Source organism: Chlamydotis macqueenii, chromosome 13 (assembly GCF_036417535.1).
Source record: "Chlamydotis macqueenii isolate bChlMac1 chromosome 13, bChlMac1.mat, whole genome shotgun sequence".
Taxonomy (NCBI): Eukaryota; Metazoa; Chordata; class Aves; order Otidiformes; family Otididae; genus Chlamydotis; species Chlamydotis macqueenii.
The window spans coordinates 93,332-115,722 of NC_141568.1; the positions used below are offsets into that span (position 1 = coordinate 93,332).

General features: G+C 42.6%; 2 protein-coding genes across 9 annotated transcripts in view; one reads left to right on the forward strand and one right to left on the reverse strand.

Moving 5' to 3' along the window:
- The first annotated feature begins 237 nt into the window (after positions 1-237).
- On the forward strand, positions 238-9,439 carry GABARAPL2 (GABA type A receptor associated protein like 2). The gene is made up of 4 exons (XM_086758278.1): positions 238-432; positions 769-824; positions 6,622-6,794; positions 8,862-9,439. The coding sequence occupies exons 1-4, from the start codon at positions 399-401 to the stop codon at positions 8,950-8,952; spliced, it is 354 nt and encodes a 117-aa protein (XP_086614404.1). The 5' UTR covers positions 238-398; the 3' UTR covers positions 8,953-9,439.
- The window catches only part of ADAT1 (adenosine deaminase tRNA specific 1), a 35,902-nt gene continuing 16,342 nt past the window's right edge, over positions 2,832-22,391 (reverse strand). For 3 of the 8 annotated variants that reach the window (XM_086758274.1, XM_010116122.2, XM_086758271.1), the window contains one exon: positions 14,727-15,736. In XM_086758274.1, coding sequence (XP_086614400.1) covers positions 15,604-15,736 — 133 coding nt within the window. In that variant the 3' untranslated portion in view covers positions 14,727-15,603. Of the gene's footprint in view, positions 5,398-6,972; positions 7,628-14,726; positions 15,737-22,391 lie in introns of those variants that run through there. The other 5 variants (XR_015260042.1, XR_015260044.1, XR_015260043.1 and 2 more) reach the window with 5 other exon arrangements.

Here is a 22,391-nt window from a genome sequence, read left to right on the forward strand (position 1 = left end):
GCCGAGAGGAAACGGGGGCGCCAGCCAATGAGCGTGTACCACTGCATTCCGTGAACCGACGACTAGAGCAGGGCAGGACAGCGCCCGGGAACGGCAGCGGGACGGCGGTACTTGCCGCGGCGGCGGAGCCCACGATGCGGCTTCGACTGCACCTCGCACCGGCCAGGTGACTACGTGCCCGGATGCTACGGCCCCGCCCCTCGATCTCCCGGCCGGAAGCGCTGCGTTTCGGATGGTTGCTAGGGAACTGGGGAGCCGGAAGTCCCGCCCGCCGAGCCGAGGCTGTTGTTGTTGTGACAGGTACCGTGACCGCAATAAGCCCGGCCGCTCGGCACAAGCACCCGCCCGCCCGCCCCGGGCCTCGCCGCCGCTGGCTCCGCTTCTCGCCGTCCCGCACCATGAAGTGGATGTTCAAGGAGGACCACGCGCTGGGTAAGGGTGGGCCCGGGCCAGGCACTGCCGGTCCGCGGCCCCGCTGCCCTCCGTGTCCTGTGTCGCCGTCCGCCCTGGGGCCTCCCGAGTCTTGTGTGCCGCGGTCGGCTCCCCGAGCCGGTCGTCTTGTCTCTGGGCGGACAGCCGCCAGCGGGCCTCGCCGAAGGGTGGCGAGGTGGCCGGGGACGGCCTCCTCTGAACAGCTGGAGATCCCCTCGGCGGGGGGCAAGACGATCGCGATCCCCACAGCCTCCCGTCCCTGCGCGCAGCCCTCTCTGCCTAGGACACCGGCGATACTGTTACTATGCAATGACTAATTACGAGTTTTGTTCACAGAGCACAGATGTGTCGAGTCGGCAAAAATACGAGCCAAATACCCCGACCGTGTCCCGGTGAGTAACCAAGCCAGCTTCATCTGAGTACCTGGAGGCAAAGGTGGATAAGCTGTTTCCTTCCTGCCCTCTCTTCTTTGATCAGATCCTACTAAGTAAATTCATCTTCCTTTTTGTGTCCCTAAATCTTTTAAAGAGGCCCCAAACACATCTAACTAATCCAACATGCCCTCCTCTGCCCCAGTGCATATTGACAAATAAGCATGAGTCCTTGACTTTCTAAACACTTTCCAGGCATGAGTACGGTTTTATCAGTGTCCTGGTTTCTTCCAACAGCAATTATATCCCAGCAAATACCTTCAGTGTCTTGAGGATTTATTCTGTGCCTGATCCCAAGAAAGATCATAAATTCTTTAAACCTTGACAGTCTTCTGTCCTGGGTATATGAGGAAGGTTATTTTCCCTCATGTATTCCATGCCTACAACCGTTCTTAGCGTGGTGAATCTCCCCATGCAAATCCTGTAGTTTGAAGAGCCAGTGCAAGTGCTGTGCTCTCCTTTCTGCACTGATACCTACCTACCTGCTAAATAGTGAATAATCTCTCTTCTTCACTCTGCAATCCATTTTATCATGTTTTGGTCACTGAAATGACCACACTTCACATCCTTATGTAACAGCTAGCAACATGTCCACATTCTCAGCTTACCTGCTTGTGAGTAAAATTTTCCACATCCCATCTGACCATTTGCCAGCTAGTGCTGCTCCTGTCTGACTTCTTGGTAAATAACTTACCCATTAGATAGAGCAGCCCAGAGAAGACCCTCTAATCCCATTGACTTTCTCTGCTGCTGAGTTGCACCTAGTCACAGCATCTTCTCCAGTTGCAGTCTGGCAAGCTGATCCAATCCTTGGCATTCTCCACTTGGCTAACTAACCCCTCACACATAGACTGTAGCATGCTAATGACGATACATCTCCACGGATACCCATTTGTCCGCTTCAAGAATATCCTTCATAACCCTAGGGGAAAAAGACACATTGAAACCCATAGTGCTGTTTTGGGAATGGACAGCAAGGTGTGGATGGATACAGGAATTAAATCTCAAACTGCAGTGAGATGCTTTGTCTGGGCCAATACATATTTTCTGCTTGATGATTCAGATTGAGCCATGTATTTGGCATTTACTAGTCAAAAGTGTTTTTCAGACCTAATGTGTGTTTCCTGCTTTCCAAGTTATAGCCTGCATCCAGAGTGATATAGGTCAAAGTGACTTCAACTCTTACCTGCTCTATCTGTCTACCTGGATTTAGAGATATTTCACTGGTTCAAACCTACTAAGATAATATATGAACAGCCTGCCTCTGTCTTAGGCTCGACATAAAGGAATAAAATGTGAGGTGAAAGAAATTCATGCTTGCTAAGCACTGCCGTTTTAAATTTGCCTGGGGAATCTGGTGGTCTAACGCTGAAAGGTATCTATAAGTTTTACTAGAAGCAGTACACAAACAGCCTTGACTTCCAGTTAAGACAGTTTCTGCATTTTGACGTTAAAATGGCTAGTGTGTTACTATCCTAGAAACATAGAACAGTTTGGATTGGAAGGGACCTTTAAAGGCCATCCAGTCCAACCCCCCTGCAAGAAGCAGGGACATCTTCAATCACATCAGGTTGCTCAGAGCCCTGTCCAACCTGGCCTTGAACGTTTCCAGGGATGGATGGGGCATCCACCACCTCCCTGGGCAACCTGGGCCAGTGTTTCACCACCCTCATTGTAACAAGTATCTTCCTTATATCTAATCTAAATCTACTTCCCTTTAGTTTAAAACCATTACTCTTTGTCCTGTTGCAACGAGTCCTGACAAGAAGTTTCTCCCCATCTTTCTTATAAGCCCCCTTTAACTATTGAAAGGCTGCTGTAAGGTCCCCTCAGAGCCTTATCTTCTCCAGGCTGAACAGCTCCAGCTCTTTCAGCCTGTCCTCACAGGAGAGGTGCTCTAGCCCTCTTATCACCTTTGTGGCCTCCTCTGGACTTGCCCCAGCAGGTCCATGTCTTCCTGTTCTAAGGGCCCCAGAGCTGGACGCAGTGGAGGTCTCACAAGAGCAGAGTAGAGGGGGAGAATCCTCTCCCTCGATCTGCTGGCCACGCTTCTCTTGATGCAGCCCAGGATGCGGTTGGCCTTCTGGGCTGCAAGGGCGCATTGCCAGTTCATGTTGAGCTTCTCATCCACGAGCACCCCCAAGTCCTTCTCCTCAGGGCTGGTCTCGATTCATTCTCTGCCCAGCCTGTATTTGTGCCTGGGATTGCCCCAACCCATGTCCAGGACCTTGTACTTGGCCTGGTTGTACTTGAGAAGTTTGCATGGCCCACCCCTCCAGCCTGTCAAGGTCCCTCTGGATGCCATCCCTCCCCTCCAGGGTGCCAATCACACCACACAGCTTGGTGTTGTCGGTGAACTTGCTGAGAGTGCACTCAATCCCACTGTCCATGTCGCCGACAAAGATGTTTAAACAGCACTGGTCTCAATACTGACCTCTGAGATTAGAATAACTAAAAAAAAAAAAAAAAAAAGCATCAGTTGTTAAGGCTTCAGTATTCCTTTCAGGCTGTTCTTGGTCCTCTTTACAGTTCCCTCGTACTAAATTGCAAGTGGCAGCTACTGTGGCCTCCTCCTGTTTCTGTAGGCAGAGCTGAAGAAATTATAAGGAAAACACTCTCCAGCTCATAAGATAGTGTATTTTTTAAATGTACTTGAGCATTACCTGTATGCTGTAGCAATGGGGAATGCAGAGCTAAGGAATGGAGACGCTGGAACCTCTGGTAAGCGTTATTTCCACATGTGCTGTATTTTTCCTTCAAGATGTGGCCTGTGTGAAGCAATAAACATCAGGTCCTTTCCACAAGTAATACTTAATTCTCTTTCCTCCTGTACCTGTTGCTTTTTATTTGATTTTCTTTTTGGCCATCTTTCCTTCCTGTAATCAATTCCTGATTTCCTAGTGTATGAAGTAAGATATGCTAATGTCAGTTCAGCATAATACAAAGCAGAGAATAGCATCAGTGAGTCCTACCTTGATAACAGTAACATGGTGGAACAAACAATATGCTTAAAAGTGCAGTTATATTCAATAACACCTGTTAAAAAATGTACGTATTTCTGGTTTCCAGTGATAAAATTGCAGACCTGAGTCTACAGACATCCTAAAATAGTGATTAACATAGGCACTTTTTTCAAAGTTGCAAACAAAAGCCTGTTGATGCTGCAAACATCACCTTGCCTAGGCATTTCTGCTTGGGTTTCTACCAGCTTTCTGTTACCAAAAGCCCCAAGTGTAGGCAGAGAATAGCTAGGTTCCTGTGGTGGCCTAGCAGCATAGGCATGGGTTGAGATTATTTAATTAATTAATTTTTTTTTTTTTTTTTTTTTTTTCCTTACAGCCTACGTGTCCCCTCTGGCTGTCATTCATATATAGCCAAAACCTACACTTTATTATTATAGCTTTACTGGCATCCTGTAACTTCATCCAGTCAATTGAAGCTGTAATCGTATAAACATCAGATGCATACATTGCTGGATTACCAGGCAGTGTAAGTCTGGTACAGCAGAGGCACACAGACAAGAGCACATCACAGCACCTTTCTGGTGATTTGACGCAGCGTTCAACTGCCATTCTTGGCAGGCCAAGTATGGCCAGTATTACAGAGCGTACTGCAGCCACGCTTCATTGCTCCTCCTTGAGGCATTGTCGAGCCTAGCTGAAATGCCTGGTGGGAAGTCAGTAATCATTGCCAGATTGATTACAGAACTGCAGCGAGCACGGATATCAAATCAAAAGCAGTACTGCAAAGCACATAAAAAACTGAACATGTGGTCTATGGACAACTAGAACCTTCCTTTATAGCACAGTTCACACTGCAACTCTATCAGAGTTTTGATGATTCAGGTATAACATGGCTTCTTCAACTCTGCACCGAGTTATCTGAAGTATCCGTGTGCCTCTATTTAGCGTGACAGTCTCTGACATACCGGTACATGTTGTGTAGTGGTACAGTATGCTGCAGTGATGAATACAAAAGACTTCAGGGAGAAGAAAATAAGTATTAATACCCTTAGTGCTCTAGAAGGAAGTCCAAGAGACATTTCAGCATCTCTGGCTTGTGCGCAATAAGTGAAATGGCAGATTAGATAGGCTGGTGGTTCTCCCTCCCATTTACCTAAATACTGGGGCTTTTTTAGCTTTGGTGTTGCTGAAATTTATTTCTAATATTTATTCCTTTTTTTTTTTTTTTCTTTTGCTATATGCCATATCAAGGCAGTTGGTTCTGTCATCTGTTAGGAGCAACTTGGGACACTGGTTAAAAAAAGACGGTTAAGTTGGAAAAGTAGAAGTGGTGTGCATATTGAACTTGTATTTCTTAGTATTGTGGGATTTGATTTAGTCATATGATAATTTAAAAGAGGATAAGGCATGCTTGTTGCAAACTAGAATTCTGTGTAACAAAAGATTTCAAGTAATGATGGTCATACTTGCATATCCTGTGAGGAGCAGCTGAGGACTCTGGCTTCGCCTAGTTTGGAGAAAAGGAGGCTGAGGGCCAACTTCATTGCTCTCTGCACCTTCCTGAGGAGGGGCTGTGGAGAAGGGGGTGCTGATGTCTTTTCCCTCAGATCCAGGGACACATGGGAATGGTTCAGAGCTGTGCCAGGGGAGGTTCAGACTTGACATTAAGCAGCAATTCTTTACCAAGAGGGTAGACAAACACTGGAATAGGCTTCCTAGACAGGTAGTCAATGGCCCATGCCTGTCAGTGTTTAAGATTAGCCATATTTAAACACAATATGATGTTTCTGTCCTGGTATGAATAAATCACAGAATGGTTGAGGTGGAAGGGACCTCTGGAGGTCATCTGGTCCAACTCCTCCCTGCTAAAGCAGGGCCACCTACAGCCAGCTGCCCAGGACCATGTTGGCTTCTGAATATCTCCAAGGTGGGAAACTCCACAACCTCTCTGGGCAACCTCTGACAGTGCTCCATCACCCGCACAGTAAAAAAAGTGCTTCCTGATGTTTGGAGGAAACCTCCTGTGTTTCCGTTTGTGCTCGCTGTCTCTTGTCCTGTCACTGGCAACCACTGAAAACAGCCTGGCTCCATTTTCTCTGCACCCTCCCTTCAGGCATTTATATGTCTTGATAAGACCTCCCCAGGTCTCCTCATCTCTAGGCTGAACAGTCCCAGCTCTCCCAGCCTTTCCTCACAGGAGAGATGCTCTGCTCCCTTAAACATCTTTGAGGCCCTCTGTTGGACTACCTCCAGCACGTCCATGTCTCTCTGCTACCGAGGAGCCCAGAACTGGACACAGCACTCCAGGTGGGGCCTCACCGGTGACAGTACAGGGGAAGGATCACCTCCCTGGACCTGCTGGCCATACTTGGCCTAATGCAGCCCAGGATACCATTAGCTGCCTTTGCTGCCAGGGCACGCTGCTGGCTCACCTTCACCTTTGGGTCCACATTGCAGTAATTTTGTATCATCAGTGTGCAAAGAATTAAAAATACATGTATACTTTCCTGACACAGGTTTCTTTTAGGCATATTAATCTTTTTACCCCATGACTGTCAACATTGTGCATAGGGAGTTTTAAGCCATTGTTTATATGAATGTAGATTTCAGTGCAGTCGTAAAAAACAGGTTTTACAGTGCTGAGTCAGTCCTACCTCTCATTTAGTTGCGATCAAGAAACCTTTTTGTTCCTCCCCTCCATTCACTGTTGTAAGCCTATACCAGCAAGAGATTTACCAAAGCTGTCTGTTCATATCAATCCTGAAAAGCCTGACCTTCACACCTGCGCTTTACAGGTCATAGTGGAGAAGGTCTCAGGATCTCAGATTGTTGATATTGACAAGAGGAAGTACTTAGTTCCATCTGACATCACCGTGGCCCAGTTCATGTGGATCATCAGGAAGAGGATTCAACTGCCATCTGAGAAAGCAATATTCCTCTTTGTAGACAAGACTGTCCCACAATCCAGGTGAGAGGCTATTCACTTGGTATTCAGAACCATTTCAGCAAGCCTGTGCATATCACAGGGACAGTAACTCCCCTCTTTGAGCCTTATTTGTTGATTTTAGGAAGTGTTTGGTTACATCTTAATCTCACCTTGACAGGTTTTTTTCTCATAAGTTTGATAAACATCTTATTTCTTGAGCTAGGCTGAAAGGAAAGGTGACTGCAAAATATTATGATTTACTTCCATATCAAGAGGGTGAGCTCTGAGTTATTATGATATCTTTGGTTGAGTGCAAGAACATTTACATTATTAATGCCAAAAAAAAAAAAAAACCAAAAAACAAAACATTCTCAATGTGACAAAAAAGTTGCATATTAAATACTCAAAAGCAAACACCATAAATTATTCTGAAAAAAACATTAATCTGTCAGCTCCCAAGGAAATTATAGTGTTAAATGACTTATTTTCTTCTATAAATGTAAAATGCAAAATGACTATAGAAAGGTTTTTCACATTGCTTTTATATAGGAATGTTTCATTGTTGTCTGCTACCCACAGAATAATGTATAGCAAGCAGCTACTACAACTCCTTTCTGTATGAGATACTTTAATAGCATTTGAAGAAATAGTTCGTCATGATGTTACATGGCTTAGCCATAATATTCTTCTTATTATTCCTTACCTGTGTAACAGTAACAGTCCCTCCAGGTAACCTGTTGAGACTCGGTTAGGAATATTTTATTTACTTTGTGATACACAATAGGGACCTGTGAGAACCATCTTTTTCTGCTTGCTTTCTTCTGAGAGTACTAGGAATGCCTGTGTGTCGTCTTCTTAACAATGCTGTAGAACTGCTAGGAATAGGAAAGAAAAAGAAAGGGTACATTGTCTCACCTCACATGTTCCAGCAGAGATGTGGCATGTCATCATGAAAAGAAGGGCCTTGAACTTTCAATATTAATGCAAAAATGGCAACTTGTTAACAGATAAACAAAAGTTTAATCTATTAATGGCTCTGCTCCTCTCATAGGTTGAGTTTATTACATAGACCACTAACTCTTTACATGCTTCTCTCCTAATCCAAAAGTTTATCTACTACTCACCAATTTCCTCCCATTTCAAGTACTGCCTGCAACTCTTCCCAGTTCCTCTCTTGGGTAAAAAGCCATGATCGTTTTCCCTGTCACTCACATTCAGTCTGCATCTTTCAGTGCACTAGCCTTGTCTTAGTCTTGGGAAGTCACAGAAAGGTGAGCTGAGGAGGCATCATTTGTGCCACTGACTGATGTCAACTGCCCGTTTCATCTGTAGGTAGATGGCTGGAGCAGTTGTACTGATCAAGTAATTGCTTGCATTTCTTCTTGTTTTCAAAATACAGACATTGCCCTAAAGACTGTGACCACTAAGACTGTGAAGGGCCAACTGCCTATTCAGTTTAAGAAATTTTTCATTTGATCAAACATTCCAAACCTTATCCACTGAAAAAGCACTGGTTTCTAGCTAACTTGTAATTTACTGCCCACGCATTTTGGTACTAGCACTATTTTAAGTCATCGCTTTTTAACAATATAGAAAACAAAGCTTTTACTCTCCAAAACAACCTGGACCTCAAAGAAACAGTCCAAAAAGCACAAGTTTGGTAGACTTGAGACCAGATGAACATTCACAAGCACACCAGATGGAAGGAGAAACGAGGTTGCTCACAGAAACAGCAAGATGCTCATGCAGCTGCATTCAAGGAAGGGGCTATTAGGTTATTGATCCTGGTATTAGTCACGACATAAATAATGGATGATTCAGAACCTGAAATACATTCAGTGACTAATTTCCAATAAAATAAGGAAGCATTCTGAGAAATGCATTTGTGAAGAATTAACAAAAACATAGACACTCTGCAGAGAGCCCAGGATCATTTTGCTAACTCAAGAGTCAGCTAGTTTTCATATAGGCTCATTTTTGGACTTTAATTTACACACAGACTTACAAGTTTTAGCTTTTATTAGTCCTTGCTTGTGTGAGGTTCTAACTTACCATTTGCAACTGTCATGATCCAAGCAAACTGTTTCTCTTTTTTTTCCCCCCTTCAAGCTTAACTATGGGACAACTTTATGAGAAGGAAAAGGATGAGGATGGCTTCTTGTATGTTGCCTACAGCGGAGAGAACACATTTGGTTTCTGAATGGTGGGTCTTGGCTACTATACCATCCTGCTGTGTATCTTGTAAATAGCTGATCATTTTCTGTTCTGACATCCACAGAAGGTCCTTCTATAGACATGCATTTGTAACTGGATTTATTTCTTAATATATTGATAGGTCTTGTTTTATTAGACTGTTAAATTATCAAAAAAAGTTTGTTGTTTTTGTGCATTTTTTTTTTCTCATGGCTATGAATTCCCGCAGCCTCACGCCTTTGGGGGATACATTTGATGACACTGATTAAATAATAAAGCAAAGTAGTTGGTCTACTAAACATGAGAAGAGTACACATTTTTTCTGTTTTGAGTTGTTAAGAAAAATAAAACCATTAAATTAGTATTGGGAACACTGGATTTGCTAACTTATCGTAGGCAGGAGCAAGATGCTGATCACGTTGAATTGAGCTAATATGTTCCTCTTTCTCAATTAACAAACAAGTACAATAAAAATTCCTGTCGCAAACAGGCAATGCTGTAATTTCTTTATCTTAACTTTTGACCAGAAAGTTACACATCACATTTACTAGACACTATACAGCTGCTTATGTTATTTACTAGACACTGTACAGCTTCTCAACCTTTAGTATGCGAATGATGATACAAGGAGGAAGCAAGGAGCTATCTGTAGGTCCCAAAACCAGTAGCTTCAGAGCTACTAGATCTCATCGGGAGAAGAGCTATGCCTGCCCATAGGCTATCAATGGAGGAGTAAATATGAGCTTTGTAAAGCAGGATCTAGGTGACAAAAGCTTAGCATGTAAGGAAGGGCACAAAGGAGAAGGCATGATAGAAATAGGAGACCAGAGAGCTGGAAAACTGGAACGTGTAATTTGTGCATGAGTTATTGCAGAGAGAGAGAAATAATTGTTAAGGAGTTCAGATTGAAACAGTTGCATGAACAGCTCAAAAAGAAAAAAAAAAAAAAAAGCAGTAGTTGTGTTACAGGTAGTTATATAAATATATGAAAGAACAGCTTTACTATGCAGCTGAGTGGTGCAGTTGACATACCTGAGGGACAGGATACCGTTCAGAGGGACCTAGAGGCTCAAGACAGAGGCCCATGTGAACCTCATGAGGATCAACAAGGCCAGGTGCAAGGTCCTGCACATGGGTCAGGGCAACCCCCGGTATCAATATGGGCTGGGGGATGAAGGGACTGAAAGCAGACCTGAGGAGAAAGACTGGTAGATGAAAAGCTGGACATGAGCCAACAACATGCACCTGCAGCCCAGAAAGCCAGTCACATGCTGGGCTGCATCAGAAGCATGGCCAGCAGATCGAGGGAGGGGATTTTGCTCCTCCACTCCACTCTCCAGAGACTCCACCTGCAATACTGCGTCCAGCTCTGGAGCCCACAGCATAAGATGGCTGTGGACCTGCTGGAGCAAGTCCAGCGGAGGCCACAAAGGTGATCAGAGGGCTGGAGCACCTCTCCTGTGAGGACAGGCTGAGAGAGCTGGAGCTGTTCAGCCTGGAGAAGGGAAGGCTCTGGCGAGACCTTATAGCAGCCTTTCAATAGTTAAAGGGGGCTTAGAAGAAAGATGGGGAGAAACTTCTTGTCAGGACAAGGAGTAATGGTTTTAAACTAGAAGGAGGTAGATTTAGATTAGACCTAAGGAAAAAATTTTTGCACTGAGGGTGGTGGAACACTGGAACAGGTTGCCCAGAAAGGTGGTGGATGCCCCATCCCCGGAAATGTTCAAGGCCAGGTTGGATGGGGCTCTGAGGAACCTGATGTGGTTGGAGATGTCCTTGCTTCTTGCAGGGTGGTTGGACTGGATGGCCTTTAAAGGTCCCTTCCAATCCAAACTGTTCTATGATTCTACTTAGTTCAGGCAGACAACTAGAATTAGAAATGCTGCAAGCAAGATAAAGAATTCAAGATCAGATCCTTCAGTTCATGAGCACTATTGCCAAAGTATGTACGCAGTGCAGAGAAAGTAAAGAGGCTTTGCCACAAAACCAAGAAGAGCTGTTGTTCATGAGGGTCTCAACTTCTCTCCAAATGGGCTTCCCACGGTTACACAGCTACCTCTACTTAACAAGCAAGGAGGCAAACTTGTGGCTCTGAATGGGGAGGGGGGCAGAAAAACCACCTAGTTGACCTAACTGCACAGTACTGGAGTTCACACATTTATATTAAAGGATAACAGTGGGTTGGAAAATTAGCATTGCTTTGAACTTCATAAGCCAGCACTGAAACACTAATTACAGTTTAGATTCCTAATAGAAGTTCTACTTCATTTTCACACTTGTGATGGTTTAGCCCGAATTAGCACACAGTTTCTTGCTCACCCTCCCGCTCCCCAGCAGGATGGGGGAGAGAACTGGGAAGGAAGGAAAACTTGTGGGTTTACTAAACACTTTACTAAAATAACAACAGAGAACTACAATATTAACAGAATATAAGGATATTAAAATATACAAAATGAACAATGTATGTTTTCTCATCACCCGATGTCCCAATGACCGACACAGCCCGTCTCGAGCGGCGATCACGGAAACAAAACCGAGAGGCAAGCAAAGGAGCAAAAGGGAGCCAGCGTGGGAGAGGGAACGATGCCAGCAAACGAGGGAGACGGATGCCAAGAAGGCAGATACCCGCCCTGGCCAGCCCCCACTTACATACTGAGCATGACGTTCATGGCATGGAATACTCTCTTTGGCCAGTTTGGGTCAATTATTCGGTCTCTCTTTCTCTCAGCTTCCTGAACATTAGTGAGACTTGGAAAGCACAGCAGCGTCCTTAGTCTCATTCACAACAACTGGTATCATCAGGGTGTTTTATCAACATTCTTCACACACAAAATCCAAAACACACCAGCCACTGAGAGGAAAATTAACTCCATCCCTGCCAAAACCAGGACAACATTACATGGTGCAGAAGAGTTTAGTTTTGAAAATGTTTCCAGTGACAGTGGAAATTTGTCACTTTCCAAGCTTTAATAAAATTCATACTAACTCAAACTCCCCTGAAGTCTCCTTATGCCTAGAATTATGTTTGGCTCTACAATTACTCACAGGTACGGGCAGGGTGACTCCAAAACGAGAAGGTATGAGCCTATGAAATGTCGACACTACTCTGTTACTGAGGCTTGTCAGAGTAACAGTGCTGCCTGTGCTTACTGCATCTGAAGATGTGCTGTTGATTTCAGTAAGCCTTTCAGAATAGCACTGCAATGTACAGTACTGCTTTAGTAAACATTCTGTCACTGAATGTTTACTAAAGGAATTCACACCATGAATTCCTTCCACCTCGCCCCTTTCCACACATGTAGTATTAATGTTAACATAGCTCAAGCATTTTCTCCATTTGTGGTTTCATAACCAGCTAATAGTTTGTAACAAGTGAAAGGAAGCGTGGCTCCACTTCCTTCTGCCCTAGCTCTTCCTTTCCTCTAGTGCTTACTGGGCTTATTGCAAAGCTGATTTATACTCTAGTGAAAAGCTACACCTTGTTTTGGGCTCATGGTTTGTTTTTCTACAAAGACAGTAATTTGAATAGTCTTCAATTTACTCTGAACACAGTGAGATCAGTAAGCGCTCCAGCCTGTGTAAGCTGAGCAGCGGAAGCACACTCCTCAAAACCCTGCTTTTTCAAAGGTAGTCAGATGCTAGCATGTTGTCTCACAGAACTGCAGCCTCCAGCTCAAACAGATTGTTTACTTCTACACTTGGACAAAAACCCCTTGTTTCTACGCTCTGGTTTGGACTTCCTTAGAGATAAGCAGGCAGTCTGCTCTGCCTACTTACTGTGACTGGAAACAGAATGATTTCTCCAATAGTGAAGCTGTTAAAAAACATCACACTCAAAATAAGGATTACAATTTCTTTGTTCTGGCAAATAGAGACCATTGGTTCCCATACTAGTTTGGAAAAGTCAAAGACCTATCTGGCTAATACAAACATGCTCAGTAGAGCATTTTACACGTGCCTTGGGAATCTCTGTGCCCTCATATGCTCTGCTGCACCCATTACCAATTGTTTGGTTGTCCTCATTAACCATGAACTGTAGATACTTCACTCCCCCTACTTTACCACCTCTCCCCACCAGTCTGCTCCCCAGTGACAGTCTCTGCATCCTACTGTCATCCCTATGCCTTGCCTATGTCTGTTTTTCAGTGTGTCAGCTTTTCCAGTGCAAAGGAGTGATACAAGCATGGACCATATCAACTGCTGCCTTCCAGGAGCAATTCTTCCAAAGGTCTGCTGACAATGGTGAAAGTTCAGTTCGCTACCTCTTCCAAAAGCAGATACCGAGTTATCTCTTCTCTCTGCATTTTTCTCTTCCAGTTTTTAGAGCGGCTTCTCAGTACTGCCTACAGCATTTCCTGACATTTTGAAATTAAACAGATGTGGCATTTAAATACTTATTTTCAATCCCAGAAATGCCATCCAGTTGTGTATAAGATCCTGCAGGCTTAGCCCTTCAGCTTTTTTAATGCTGCTTTGTTTTAGCTCCTTCCCTGTCTTCACATATCCACTGACTCACTCTAGGCTTAAATATGTCCTCAACTCCATCCAAAAAGTGAGGTTAGTATCAATGTTCAGCACCTCAAAACTACTTTGAAACCTGACAGCAGAAAGCAGCAGTCTACAGTTCGCAAGTGTTTTACAAATGCACAGGAAAATCTTACAAGGAACAATCTCTCTTAACAGTCAGGCTCAAAAATAATGTACATCATATAACTGATCATCTGAAAACGGATGTAGTCTGATGCCAAGATTACAGAACAACTAGCCTTAGGCAACCCATTTTAACATTGCCGCTGGATCGGAAATGGGAACATTCCAGTCTGGTCTGCCGGCTCACTACAGACTTCATTGATTAACAAAGGGAAACTAGGTATGTTAAGGTATAGTTTCTGCAAGATTTCAGGGAAGGCCAAAGGTAAATTTCAGGATCCTGGAAATTTACTGGTTATCTCTTTAGGTACGCTACAGGATTCTGCCCTTGGAATGCTATTTGCTCTGTTACAATAACTGCTAGCATTTCTCTTCAGCAGTTCACCTTGTAGCCCATCTGCAACAGCATCTGGCCATTTTTCATCCTCTGATGACTTATGCAAGTCACCATTCTCCATAATCCCCTGCCCTCTAAAAACACTGTACATACAATGACTCCCCCCTCACCAGTACAACTGGTCTTTTTACATGTTAGTGCTGGATTTGAGAGGACAGGCTTATACACAAAGAATTCAAGTTCTTTGTTACTTCTTCAACAAGTAAGAGAAAACTGTTCTTATTTGACAAGTCAACACAAGTGTGAACTAAAAGGATTTGCTGTAATCAATTATCAGACTGTAATGTGACATGTACTGTTCAGTCCCAGGTTGACTGTGAAAGCTGTTTAGAGAAATGCTGTGCCCATTTTTCAAATCCAAAACTATAGTAAGATACCAAAGAATAGAAAACTCAAATGACTAAAGAATTCTTAAGTTCTAAATTATCCACTTCTTTCATCCTGCCATTGCCTTGTCCAACTATTTTATGAATTGTAATTTACAACACAAAAAGTACAAAAGGGGAGTGTGCTCAGTAGCAGTTACATAATGCTGAATTTGCTCACAGAAGACAATGATTGGGACAGAAAGTTTAAGGAACTGACAATATTGACTGTTTTGCCATGCAGATGTTATTTGGTAATAAAGCAAAAGTGCAGAGACTGCCAGAGACTACTTCCAGTCCCCCTCAAAGCATCTCCACCTTTGCCAGGCTATTAACGAACACTTGCCAGGAAACAGTGACATACGTGGCTCAGGCATTCCTGCTTTTAATTAACCATGTATCACGAGGGGATAGGGGAATGGACAGTACTTGAAATACTGAAAAGCAGATAAATGTCTGCTTGGAATTACACAGGATTGACAGGTTCGAACCAAGTAACTCCGGAGGTTTCTTTCCTGCCCACAGAAGCAAGGCAGTTGAAGGAGTATCTGGCAAAGTCCTGAAATTAAGAGAGATGCACCGGCTATCATAAGCAGTATTATTCGACACAGCCTTCTCCCCAGTGCTCTTTTGCTTCTGCTTTGGCTTTATGTAGTAAATAGAAGCCTATATGAAAGACTCCCAGAAAAAAAAAAAGACCCTTTAACAGAACTACTATTTTCAGTTAGAAGCAATGGGGCCGGAGGACATGGAAAATTCTTCCGGGCACAAGACAAGGAGAGTCAAGAGGCATAAAAATATTACTCACTATACATTAGGGTCGTCCCAGCAACACAAAACTAACCATAACATTATGAAAAATGGAAGAAAAAAGCAGCATTAAAATTTTACAATTACAGCCTTTCTTCCATAGCACTGCTTCAATTTCAGCTGACATTACTTCCATTGCAGTGGACTATTGCTGATAGACCATATCCTCAGATAACAGAGGACAGCACATCAGTGCTTCCTTTCTTTTGGAGGAAGCTGTTTCATGCAGCTCAGAACTTTTAAGTCTGCAATGATCCTTTTCTATATTTCAATAAAAAGAGGGCTTGAACTCAACCAAAATAAAGACTTCTCTAAATTGCTTTCCTTTTCATTCTTGTCACATGAACTAGAAGACATCTTTTCCTGGCCCTTGAACTGCAGAGGTATGTGCTGTGCACCAGGGCGTATTGCTGGATTTACAAAGCCGCATGTATTCTCATGTGAAGTGCAGGTACTCCTTGGCGTTCTTGACCCAACCTGGCAGGGCTTGGCTACGCAGCACTTTCCAGGCTTCCTGATAATTTAATGCAGCTTCCTTGTAGTCCCAGTAGGTTTCTAGAGTCTTCATCCTGACAGAAAATGCACAATAATGAAAACATTTCTATTATCCTATTGGATGTAACGTCACAAAATGAAAAAAGCAATCAAACATCCAAGAACACAATGATATCCTATGAGCTCTTCCGTGCTACTAAGTGAAATTCTCTTGCGCTTCTAGGGAGACTTGGAGAGGCCCAGGCCCTGAAGCTAGTCTACCTAGACATTGTCAGCAGTCTTAACAAAAGGAAGCAAAACAACTCCTCTACCATGCTTCATACACACTCTCCAGGAACAGAAGTGTCAGTGTTTGACTGAGTGCCAGCAGGTTACAGGAAACTTTCATGACACGAAAAAGTGTTGACGCAAAGCAGAAAAGGTGGCTGAGATAGGTGCTTTGAATTGGGTGGAAAATAGCCTTGTTTTGCTAGAAGAATGGACAAATTGCCGGCTGGAAGGGAAGGGGACAAGGACGAACAGGACAGTTTTTCAACATGAAATAATGTGGAAGAGCGAGACAAAGAAGAAAATACTTTTTTATCTTCACCCTAAAGCAAAAGAGACTCAGCAGTTTTGCAACTTTGTTTCCCTTTCTCATGTAGCACTTGCTCCTCACAATCTCAGCAGAACCACTGTTTGCTCTGCTGAGTGCATTATATCATTGATTTTCAAAATAGGGAAATTCAGGTCTAGAGTATCTGAACAGAAGTGCCTCTAAGACAATTTCATCAAGACTTTTTTCCTCTCCTTGCATTCCTTTCCTAGGCTCTTTCATCTGCCTTTGCCAAACAGTCTGTCAGCCACATGTGGCACATAAGGTTTACACATTTGACCCAATATGAAGGGAAGATCATAGGCAATGTGACCTTCCATCAAGAAAGAGGAAGAGCCAAACTAATACAGGAATCCTAATATAAAAAGTCTGAGAACAACTGCACTAACTTCCAGAACATGCTTTCATGCTCAAATGTAATATTGATCACCACCACCACCCCCCAAAAAAACCCCAAACAAACAAACAAAAAAAACCCGTAACAGCAGACAATCAGAAGCTGTATTTCAGACACTGTCCATTCTGCTATACAGGTATTTCTAGAACACTGACATGCATAGCAAGCCACGAGATATTATCTATTCTGCAGACCTTAGGTTCAGAAAGTGCAAGGGTGGAGAACCTGTCTATGCTATTCCTGAACATGGAAGATGTATACTTTCTTACAAACCTGCCCACACCCTTGTCACAGCCAAGCCATTTTGCTTTCTTTATCTCTTTCACATTAATCAAACTCTGTGAACCTAACCTCCAAGCTGCTCGGGAAAGTTCCATGGAAGGGCCCCCCGCAACACTCCTCCACTTAGCCAGTAGAACAGTCACAGAACCCTATAATCAACAGTGGATCGTGGTTTAGGAGCATCGCTGAACAGGCAAAAGACCAGCAACTATCTGTATAAGCAGCATTCGGGAAACAACACAGGTCCAAGAAGGGCCAAACTCAACCCAACCAGCTCCAAATCCATAGGCAAGCTGTTCCTCTCCCACGTACTCCAACATGTACCTCAGATGCAGTACAGACCACTTGCACCACCTCCTCCACCTCAAAACCATTCTCTGGGGAGCAATATGTATGCTTACACGCAAGCATAATGAACAAATCATTCTTTGGGAAGAAACTCTCTTACACTAGCACGCTTCTTGTGCTTAAAATACGTCTGACATGTTTAAGACTTTGACCCTGCCCTTCTTCACTATAAATGCATCTAATTAATAACTTAAATTTATCCTTTATCATAAAATAGCTAATATCAGATGCTGCTTACATCTTCAAAACACGTCTATTTCTTAGGAAGTCACATTTAGGACGGTCAAAGATCAAAAAAGAATTATTCAACACAGATTTTTGGACTGGCCCAATCTTGTTAAAGGTGAAACAGCTGTTTCCTTTACATTTGCTGTGGATGCACGCATCTAGATATAGATCCATATATAGATAGATAGATAGATTCCACCTGCCGCTAAGCCGAGAGAAAGACTCCAATGCCTAGCTGTTCTTCATTTCTTCCTTGCTAAACATTGCTCTTTTTCCCGAATCTTGCTGGCAAATCAACGGCTCTTCAACTCATATCTGGCAGTCTGATTCAATTTAACTAAAGCACATATGGGATTTTTCTAACCTAGATTACTCCAACAGACCTTTGTTTGGTAACTGTTAGAGTAGACAGTAAGGGAAAACACAGCTAGCACAAAAGCAGGATAGACAGTAAGGAGCAGCTCAGTATTTTCACCCCACTGTAGCAGCTACAAGAGCACATGTGACCACAGCCTCTTGGGGTCTCATTCTCCAAGCAGACAACTTAACTACAGGATTTAACAGTGGATGCAATAAAAAGCTGCATTTTAAACAGCTTCTTCAAAGAACTGCCAAAATCAAACATTCATTTAATTCATGCTCAACTTCTGCATTAAGCTTCTAAGAAATTTTCGACATCTATACAGGAGAAATGCTTTCAAATTCAAAGTACACTACACCTGCCTTAAAATCTCACGATTTGATTGTATCTCAGCTTTGGTTGGGCCATTAAGGCTCTGAGCATTAGTAACAAAGAACCTGTGACTTTTTTTGGCAGAAGTGAGCACTAGTTTGCTGCCCCAGGCAAAGTCCAGTACAATCATACAATCTCCAGCCTATCCAAGTCTGCCTGACTACATTCCTTTTATGTTTCACTTCACTCTTTCCATCTTGCCCCTACACTACTGTGTATGAGAGAGACAGAGTTATTCCAATCACTGTGTGCCAGAGACAGAAGAGGTGATCCAGAGATTTCATTCTGAAAGGTATCGTGCTCTTGGAAAAAGCCTTACATAAATCACCATTATGCTTGAAAACATTCATGTGCTCAGTCATGGGCAAAGGTGAGCAGAAGCAGGCTCACAAGCAAGGCAGTATGTAAGGAAAAGAAAGACACTACTGCAATACTTTTTTCTCAGCAACAAACCCTACCTTTAATGCCATATTCAAACATTTACATTCAACCCATAATGCACTTTTGAGATTACAGACATATTGCACATGAAAAATGTTGACATAAACACAAGGCATCAACCAAAACATTAGTCTTACACAAAAATTAATGAATCGCATCTAAGAGGGCAAAAGCTTACAGGTCTTCAATATATAAAAATCTGTTGTGAATTCATAATCATGGGGCAGGGGGAGCAAGAAATCATACTTGGCCTGATTCTATTAGTATCTTCTTCAATGACTCCAAGAAAATGCAGTCATTGCAAGTAAACTTTGTAATTGTCATGAATTGTTAAGAAGATATAGAACAAAGTCAGAGTAAGCTAACTCACTCATTGAGTTCCACTCAAATACAACAAGTTTTAACAGTAGTGTAAGGTTCTGCAGCATTTGACACTGCATTGCTGTGTCTAATTTTCAAAACATTATTGAAAAATTTGAAAATTAGCTTTGTGACTTTTTCCAATGCCATCTGAGATGTGAAAAAAAATTAATCACACAGAGGAAAAAGATGTAGAAGCTCAAAGGAGTAAAAAAAGATCAAGTCTTGAGGTAATTATGATGAGCAAGTATTTTCATGGGGCATAAACCCCCACTTAATAAAAGGCTCTTCAATCTGGCAAAGACCTAACAAGCATCTGTGCCAAGCAGTATACAAAAGATTTTCTTAGTTAGATCAGAGGACCTAGCTGTCCCGGCAAGCTTCTATGCAGTGGCAGGACCATCACAGGAATTAATGCACAAACTTTGAAAAGAAAATTGAAAAGGAACTAGAAAATGGCAAGAAAATTCTTGTCAAATGTGGTTGGTTTTTTTTGTTTGGTTGTTTTTTTTTTTTTAATTGGAGAACAGCAGTAACAGTGAAACTGCACCCTTCCCATGACAGTTACTTTCATTAGGCTGACAATTCCTTACAATCATCCTCAGTCATTCCAGCAGAAAATATCTAGCAGTCACCTGGTGGAATCCTTTTGTTTTTCACAAATGAACAGTGGCAAAAAATCTTAAACATGAAGCCCAAGAGAAGGCTCTATACTTTAGATGTTTACATCTTAAAGCCAACTGAAAGTCCTCACACTCCTCTGTACAACAGCCCACTCCCTCCAATTAGGTGTCACTGGATCTGGAATCATCCACACTGAATGGGAAGGAGGAAGAAAGCATAACCTTAATTGTGATGGCTCCTGACTACAATTTAAGAGCAAAGGGGATCAGTCATCGATTTAACAAGTCCAGGAAGAAACTCAGGGCAGGTTTATGTTACCAAGTGTCCCTGAGACTCAAAGGGTTGCACAGCCAGTCATACCTTGCATAAACAGCAGTGCCTGGTGACTCTGTATGGTGGATGCCCCTGTATGACAAAAGAAGGCTTTCACTTCCAACACATGCTTTTTTCTACCAGAAGGCAAAAAAACCCACAGCGTTGAAAAAAAAAAAAAACAAAAAAAAACCAACCCTCCTTTGCTATATTAACACCAAGTGATCTGCAAACAACAATAATACTGCAGAAGTTTTTAGGTAACAATTCAGATTAGCAATGGCCCAACGCTGCCCAACAGTGTGTCATCATTCCTTTGACAGTGAGCATGGAAAACATGAAAGAAAAAAAAAAAAAACAAAGGATTTATGTACCAGTAATTTCAAAACATTAACACGAAACAACATGTGAGAGGGAGTCAACAGAAGAGAATGAAGTATGGCAGGTGGAGGTAAGAGGTTATGAAGAAACAAATAACATTTTAGTCTAGCTAGAGAGATGAGTGAGAATTTAAATAAGGCACAGAAGACAAATCACAGAAATTATCAGAAAGGAAGAAAGTAAGTCAGACAGCACAATACAGCACTATCTGGTTATTGGTGAAATAGCTAATGCCAGCCAAACACCACCTCCTTCTCACAGTCTCAGCTGAAAGCAAATAAACTAAATCCTGAAAAAAAAAAAAAAACCAAACCCAAAAACAAACAAACAAACAAAAAACAAACCCCAAAACAAAACAAAAAAAAACCCCCCACAACTGCTGAATGCATCCTAGCCAGGCCACACCACTACAAATTCCTAATCTTGCCTTTAGGAGAGCCAGCAAAGTTCTGCCCCTTGTAGGCTCTCTACCTATTCCAATTTAACAATGCCCACACTGATCCTCTGAAGAGGAGAGAAGAATGAAGAGAAAGGAAGGCACAAAAAGCAAGAGAAGCAGCTTTAGACACAGGAACGAAGAAAACAAAAGAACATCAGAATCAGTAGACTTGTTCCACGTAAAGCTTTAACTGCCCCAGTATCCTAGGTCTGACAGTAGACAACAGTAGATGAAAGAAGGGTTAAGTAAAGACTGATCCTAACATACCCTACAATACCAAGTCCAAAAGGACTACAGAATTGGGTTCCCCTGATGGAGGAGAAAGGACGGGAGGCAAGAGACCAAAAAGTGGACTAGGAGAGGCAGAACAGGAACTTAGGGGCAAAGTGGGAAAAGGAAACTGGGTGATAGCATAGCACTAGAGTCAACCATTTGTGGGAGGAGACAAGATAAGATACCTTCAAATGGGAAGAAAATAGAAAACTGGCTAACAGTTAAATACACTGGAGTTTAGAGGAAACAATTTGAGAGTGTGGGATTTCTTATCTGAAGTCCACTCAAATTCAGAAAAAGGAAGAAACGACATCAGAATATTGTGTAGAAAGGGAAAGGTAAGAAGAAGGAAACAGCAATACAAACACATGTTTCCATTATGCTTTTTAAGCAAAGAGTAGGAAAAATAAAGACTTCAAAAGGAAAGCAACTGGACAAGCTGACTGGTGACTTAGTACCTCTACTGCATAAATAAGAATTTGTGCAGATGAAAAATGATGCCACATCTGCGCATCAGCTGGACTTTGTCAGGAGAAGCCCAGACAGAAAAATGGTAGAGGACAAAAAAAAAAAAAAGTCAGAGGAAATTACAAAACCACTGGAGTCTAGAAAAGCCCTGAGGTGAAATTATTTTACGTAAGCAGCACATGATCAGCACAATGAGTCACCTACCCAACAATGCACCAGCTCACACTCTATTCTGAGGAAGTTATGACTGCTAAACAAGTGAGGACAAATTCCCACCCAAAAGAGGCTATTAATTTTATATTTAAAACTGAAATAAGGAGAAAGTGTTTCTCTACTTATAGAATCATTGAAACCATTTCAGCAATAGTATGGCTCATGTTGACATCAGAACTTTAAAATAGTTACAAGACATTTCTACAGACACAGAAGGTAACTGCCATCTTTCATTCAAAAAACTCAAAAGCAAGGAAGATCCAGTAATTAAAGACCCAGCGTGCACTTACTTTGCCTAAGTTCATCTCACTTGCTATCTTGGTACCATGAAAGGCAGAAACGGCCTCTCTTGCTTCCAGCCACGCATACCTTCTACTTCCTTTGCACGGGTTTTATTAGCTGTTTTAGCTTTCCATGAGCCAATTCAGCTCATTAGTCCAACAGAAAACACAGAAGACAAGGAAATTGTTTGCTGCCACATTAGCTAGCTGAACTGTCTCATCATGAGGCTGAAGGAGTGCTACTAACATACAGGAGAAAACAGGAATCTACAGCCAGTAGCAGCAGAGACTGCTGCAGGACCATCCCCATCAGCAGCTACAAGCAGTTAAATTAGTTCAACAGTTGGTATAATT